Source organism: Ictidomys tridecemlineatus, chromosome X (assembly GCF_052094955.1).
Source record: "Ictidomys tridecemlineatus isolate mIctTri1 chromosome X, mIctTri1.hap1, whole genome shotgun sequence".
Lineage (NCBI taxonomy): Eukaryota > Metazoa > Chordata > Mammalia > Rodentia > Sciuridae > Ictidomys > Ictidomys tridecemlineatus.
This window is the reverse complement of record NC_135493.1, coordinates 640660-648077: the sequence shown is the minus strand read 5'-3', so window position 1 is coordinate 648077 and position 7418 is coordinate 640660. Positions and strand designations below refer to the sequence as shown.

General features: G+C 37.8%; 1 protein-coding gene across 1 annotated transcript; it reads right to left on the bottom strand.

Annotated features, from left to right (window-relative positions):
- Positions 1–733: 733 nt before the first annotated feature.
- Positions 734–6598, bottom strand: Rab39b (RAB39B, member RAS oncogene family). The gene is made up of 2 exons (XM_005342018.4): positions 6132–6598; positions 734–3643 (listed from the first exon to the last, which is right to left on the bottom strand). Exons 1-2 carry the CDS (start codon positions 6344–6346, stop codon positions 3217–3219), a joined length of 642 nt encoding a protein of 213 aa, XP_005342075.1. The 5' UTR covers positions 6347–6598; the 3' UTR covers positions 734–3216.
- Positions 6599–7418: the final 820 nt, after the last annotated feature.

Below are 7418 nucleotides of genomic sequence, written 5' to 3'. Positions count from 1 at the left end.
AGAATAAACTGGTAGTGAGTTGAGGGGACAAGAGTGGCTGCAGGGACACCAGCTATCACAATAACTCAGTAATAAGTGGGTTAGCAATGACAATGGATGAAAAGATTCTGGTTATACTTTTAAGGTAAAGATAGCATAATTTCCAGATAGATTAGATGTAGGCTATGAAAAAAAAGGAGTTAAGGATGAATGACTACAAGGTTTTTGGAATAAATGGCAGGAAAAACTTGCCATTTATTGAAGAGTCAAACATCCTTCCCTTTTATATCCTCCCCAACATATATACTATCAACCCAGTATAGGAAATGCCCTAAATGATTGTGTTTCAATCTCGGACCTATACTCCAAGTGATCCTGACAAGAAAAGTGTGTCATAGTAGGATTTGAAAAATCCAGAGCAATTTAGCAATCGAAAACACTTTCCAGGGAAGAACATAGTGGTCATCAATTACCTGGTGACATAATTAAGTTTCTTGATTAAAAATTGTGATAATGAAGATTTAGGCTTAACAGAATCAACTTTTTCCCATATTGGCAAGGGCTGACCATGAAGTTTATATGACTTGATATCATCATAATTAAACTTCCAAAAATCATATTCTCTTTCTGGCTTTGAGATACTGGTGAATACTATTGTGCAAAATACGTGTCATACCTTACTGATATCCTTGGTAGTGGTTGCTGCACTGAAATGACAAAAGTCTGGAAATAGTTACAACACACACTTAGAATCTCAGAGTCACATAATCAATAATTTTACTAAATACAGGCATATTTTCATTCACATACAACTAAATAAAGATTTTTTCACATTTCATTACAGTGCACAACAAAGTGAAGAAAAGTATACAGTACATTTTATTTTGGAATATAAGACAATCTAATCCAACATGCAGTTGTGGTCTTTGTTACAAGTTAATCTTTTCTTTACCTATGTAGTAAAATAGCTCCTAAAGCTTTATCCTTAGTATTATAGTAACACCTGATTTTTCACACTTATTTTCTAAAACCCACTTATTGCAGTGACAACAGCACTGAATTCTACTAAAATGATTTTAAAATTTCTAGAACTCATTTAAGCAATTAAGTTCAGCCACTTCTGATGGATCTATGCTGAGTATTTTTAAAATATGCTTATAAAATACTAGGAATTGAAAAGTGTATAGTTAATGTATTTTAATCAGGAAAACTGCAGAGAAGTTTTGTTTCTATCCTTTTTATTGAACTGTCAAGAACCTAATCAACTCTTATCTACCCATTGGATGATCTTGCTTTCAGAATCTTGTAGACATTAGTAGTTGAAATTTGTATTGAACCAACTAACTGTCTTTTATTTGCCTTCTAAAAAAGAAATTGACAATCTACTCTACCCAAGCCTGGTTGTGTGAAATGAATACAGTGAAAATGTTCGGTTCACTGTGAATTGGTCAAAGTGGTTTGCTCATCCAAGTTGGGATATAGATAGCAGAATAGTGTTTTATAATTTTCATTATTTGGCTTCTTTATTCTGGATGAAGCAAATTCCCAAACTCTCAGATTTATTCACATTGATACTGAAGTTCATTATGATAACTGAAAGCAATTTGCCATCCTTAGGCTTTCGTACCACAATGATTATAAGAATCCTAACTCTAATCAGAATAGTGTTCTTAATGTTAAAAGTATGGCTTTTTGCCTGGCTGAACTGGCTACAATCCCAAAAGTAATTTAAAGCATCACCTGTCTTCAAGAAGATAATGGAACCTTCAAGCCAGCCATTCCAATTTGCACTTAGCTATCTGTTCACCTGAGAATTAAGAGTTGACTCTCTAGGATAGATAGGAACCCAGTGTAGGTATATGGCAGACAGGTGGCCAAGGTCATTGTGGGATGAGTATTTTTTCTCCCCATCCCACTTCCCATTGCTGTATTTGGTTCCTTTCAATAAAATGTCCATTGTGTTTCAGTGGTATAGTCCACACAGTTATAATGTATTTTCATTGTGCAATTAATCACTCGTTTAAAGCCCTCTTGTCAATAATACCTGAATGGACTTTACCTTTCATTCATTCCCAGGTTCCCTCATGATTCTAGCTGTGTTGTAATTAATAAGGAAAATATATCCTAACACGTAAAGAACGTTTATTTACAGTCATTATGTCTTCCAAAGTAAACAAATTAATAATTTAATCATCAGACAGATGAACTATGAATCAGGAGTCCTTAACTTTGGCCAAGTGAGTATCCTGGCTATTAGATTATTATTCCATAAAATGGGGACCAAAACCTCACAGACCTGTTGTGATGATCAAATAAATTATGTAAGTGATTATGATGTATTTGTAAGGGTTAACAGTGCTTCCTATTAAACAGGATTGATGAGCTAGGGTTTGCCTCAGGTTCTTTTCATAGACAATCCGTATATTGTCACTTTCTGATAACTGAAGAAGCAGGCATGCTGTTTACTTCCAGACTGCAGTTGCCAATGCAGTGAAACCCCATGTGTGGTCAGAGGTGAAAGGGTAATTGGATTATGGTGTTTTCTTTTCTACTTGCATAGGACAACTTCTTTGACACAGCTGGTAATTCTATCATAAGGGTGTACATTTTTTCAAATGGTCTCCTTTTTCATATTCACATCATTTGTACTAGGATAGCATATCTTCAAAGGACCTTGGCAAATAGCTGGTCCCTGTCCCTGATTTTGCAAGTGAGCTTCTAGAAGCTAATTGGTAATATTTAATCAAATCCAGCACACACATTTGGCATAAGATATTCTCATTGAGTAACTTTATCTCTTACTCTTTTTTAGTTATGTTAATTATTCCCAATGTGATACTTTTTTCCCCTTTATATATTTCTTTGTTCAGGACCTAAGAATAAGCTCAAATACCAAGGAACAGTTGTCCTGTCTGAAGGTAAGTTTTCCTAGGACCTAGCTTCCCAAACTCCAGGCCCTTAACATGTGGTCCACAAAGGGCACACAAGTAGCCATTACCAAGTATTGGCTACAAAACAGTGTCTGGCCCAACTCATGTCAGCAATTTAATCTCAATCACAGTACCCAAGCTCCCCCATCTATCCACATGTGGGCCTGTTGTCACCCTCCCAACTCTCAGGAAGGAGGCTCAGTTGGTATTGAAAGGTTCAGTTCTCTTCAGTCACATAAGAATTCTATTTGTTTCAATCACTTTTAAGTTCCAGTGAGAGAGCATGTTTTGGAAGTAAAAGGGCTGACTAGCATAAACATCTCCTTTCTGATTTGACAACTTCTTCTGAAGAGTGGACCACATTTGGTACAAATCCACTCTTAACCCCTTCCCAACCCTCCTGGATTGTAATCTCCCCCCTTTTAACCAGCTCATATATGTCTCTGGTCAGGTCTGTGAAGGCTTTCTCCACATTAATGGCATCTCGGGCTGACGTCTCAATGTACTTCATGCCGTATGCAGCAGCCAGTTTCTCGGCCTCGTGGCGAGTCACTTGCCTCTGTGTATCCAGGTCACACTTGTGACCCACCAGAACAAATACAATTTGGTAGGGCTGAACGTGTACTTTGGTCTCTTCTAACCACTCATGGACATTCTGGAAGGACCTGCGGTTGGTAATGTCAAATAAGAGAAGACCACCTACTGAGTTCCTGTAGTAGGCTCGAGTGATGGATCTAAAACACAAGAAAGAAGTAAAGAATAAAGGTTGTGCCCAATTGTCCGCACTCCATTGAATTCAGTGTTTTCTAGTGTTCTTGTTAACTGATACAGTACTTTAGTATAAGTGTTTTCTTTTTTTTTAAACAACAGAATACAAGTGCCATTCCATAATAATAATGATATGGGACCTTTAATTGGGTGAAGTTTTGATAGTATTTTCTAGAAATGACTTTCAGACATTTCTCTTGGTTCAGTATTAGAAAATGACCCTGGGGATGATGGATCTGTGTCCTACCTTTAGGCAGATATACAACTAACTCTTCCACTTCCAAATATGAATAAGTGACAGAGACTTGCTGTTCTGCAAAATATGATACCTAAATCACAGGGTTATCTTGAAGCAAAATGAAATAATGAGTGTTAGAGTGATCTGTAATATGGAAAATTCATTATACATGCTAGTAGTTGAAAGAGAATTTTTCTAAGAATAAAAAATTAGGACAGTTAACAGAAGTTATTATAACTATATGGGTATATTGTATGGATGAGAAAAACTGCCTAAATAAATAGTCAAAAATTACCCTTAAATCATATTAGTTTAAATCATTGTAATCAGAATATTTCTAAAATCTATTATTCATTTGCTATACTTCTTAAACAGAAGAAAGTTTCCATATTTTTAACTTCTAGATTTGATGAACCTCATTATAAATGTATATTATAGTACTTTGCTTTAGAATACTTTGATCTTTGATCTATATGTATTTGTAGGTTTTCTGTCTTCTTGGATGAAGAAGATAAACAATGAAAGACTTAATAGCTTAGGGGAAATGGCCCAATGCTAATAGAGCAAACATCGCCCAAGCTAGATGGTGGTAAGGGCAGAGCTTACAAACAACTTCAAGTGTCCATAATTGGCAAATCAGCCCTAGGGAATGAAAACATTTTTAACTCCCTTATGTTTGAAGATTCATGAAGCATGGTAGGTATACCAGGAAATTAGGCATACATGAAGATTCTGATTTGTAAAAATATTGATTCAAGAAATCAACAAGCAAGCTGTAGATGCCTGTCAAACTCTACAATATATTATTTGTGGTTTTTGAATATTTAGCAAAGAAAATTATGAAGCCCTTTCTAAGCACAACATAAGGCTACATAAAACTTAAAATCTTCCCTTAAAAATCTTAAAGTGAAAAGATAAATGACAAACTGGGAAATATCTTACAACATGCATGACAGAAAACGGTTATTATTCTTAATCTGTAATGAACTCTTACAAATCAGTATTGCCCAATAAAGAAGAAGCAGGCAATATTAACAGGCTGTTTATACAGAAATTCCAAAACAATATACAGAAATAATCTCTTCACTTAGGAGAAATGCAATTGCAAGTTTAAAGTGAACTTGAATGCAATATTTGTTGCAGTGTTGTTTGTAGGAGTGAGGAGTTAGAGATAAGTTTGTGATTCTTTTCTCTAACCATTTTAATTATTAAACCACGGTCTTCTGTGCTCAATTAGTGTTCAATAGAGAATGAATAATTGATCACAAACAGGGGCTATTGAGTCCTTTTGATATGGTTTTTGTTGCTGTATGTGACTTTAGTTCATACTATCTTCTGCAAAGTTCTCTGTGTACATTTTTGTGTTCTCTCACCTCTCTCTATTCATTCTGCTTCCTATCCCTGGGCATTTCCTGTTTTTGCTTGGACTTTGTGTTTTCGACTACACTTTCTGTGTAGTCATACATATTATTATAAATAATATATACTACAAAGGGAAAGCAAAGAGTTGTGAGAGAAAATCAAACACATTCATTGATTACTCATTAAGTGTCAAATGTTACATGGGGAGTGGCATACAAATACAAACAAGACATTCTTTTGTGTGATTGGTGATTTTCTCCCGACAATGCTAGCACTGATATTCTAAGAGGGAAGGGGCTCTGTGTGATTTGATTACATGGTATTCTCTTGATTACATGGAGTGTCTTCATACTGTTCTTCAGAAGCAAGCTCAGTAACTGGTACATAGTTGATGATCACTGTATGCTGGTTGCAAGAATCAATCATCAGTAAGTATCTCCTATTTCCTTTATGTTAGGACATATGTCAGCATACATATACACAAACACATACATATGTACACAGAAATAGAGAAATAAGGTAATATGCATCCATCTATATCTATGTATGTATCATCTATCTGTTGTCTGTCTTCTATCTATGGCTGTTAGTTATGTTAGCTTGATGTAGAACAATTTTGAAAGTCTGTTACATAGGGCAGGTTGATGGAGTTGTGGTGCAAGCAATATGTGTTATTGAGTGGGCTTCCCTGCACTGAATTCCTGACTAGCCATAAGTGGATTTCAGCAGAATTCCCCTATCCCTTGTTTGTTACCCCCTGCACCGCGATTAGAATCAGGAAGTCCTTTCTCCCCAGGGGCTTTGCAAGCTCCGAAGACCCTCCCACTGTTCACGGGCCCAGACTGAGCTCCCACCTGAACCTCTCTTGACCCGCGGTATCCCAGATCTGGAGCTTGATGCGTTTTCCTGGCTCGATCTCCACCAAGCGGGAGAAAAAATCCACCCCCACGGTGGGGTCTGAAACTTGGGCAAAGCGGCCCTCGGTGAAGCGGCGGATTAGACAGGATTTGCCCACTGTGGAATCCCCGATGACAATGAGCCGGAACTGGTACAGCCAGATGGCTTCCATGGCCGCGACTTGGCAAATCTCCTTGATCCAGGCCTGGGGTCGGCGGGACGTGGTGTCCCGCCGAGGCCTCGGAGAGGAGGGCTTGGTCCGGATCTAGCTTGGCCACGAGCTCATCGCTGGCCTGGGAGCCCGATGAAAGGTAGGCCCAGGAGCCAGGAGAGTAGAGGATGGATGCTGCGCTCGCAAAGGTGATGAAATGGCAGCAGCATCAGCACCACGCACTCTGACTCATCACTGACAACCGGGTTACTGTAATACCCCACGTAAACGCGACGCTTCGGTCACCGTACTGTCTGTAAGAGGAGCGCACACAAAACGGACTGGAGAATAGCGTGTTTACTTCCTTTCTGATTGCCTCATTCACTCTCTTCTTAATTTATAAATTCGTCTACCGTTCCGATTGCAAATGTGACTCCCTTTTATTGAAACTGGTGAAACATTACAAAAAGGGACGCAAAGGTCTAGGATTATAGATTTGTTTACACATGTTTCCATGCTCGCATAAACATGCTAACACACACATGCACATTGATTGCTGTTTGTTTTTTAAAATATTGGGACAACTGATTTTTTATTCTAAAACTCGATTTTTGCAATTAATAAAGCTTATAGACATGTCTTTCCAACTCATTTTCTTTTTGCCATAACAATGCTGCACTAAAGATTCTTTTCTCTGTGTGTGCGCGCGGGGGGGGGGGGGGGAGGGGCGGGGGGTGAGGACAGTGGTACTGGGATCGAATCTAGCAGTGTTTTACACTGAGCCACACCCCCGGCTCTTTTAATTTTTGTAATTTCGAGATAGGATGTCGCTAACTTGCGTGGGGTCTTGTTACGTTTCCAAGACTAATCTGGATCTTGATATCCTTCTACCTCAGTCTCCCGAGTTGCTGGAATTACAGGACTCCAACACCACAGCTGACTATAAAGATTCTTTTAAATACAATCACTCACACGTTTTTCATTTGAGCTAAAGTCTTAAAAGACAGATCAGGAACTCAAAGACTGCGATTTTTTTTAACCTTAATGAATATGACCATCACACTTTCCAAAAATACTTAGTAATATAAATTTT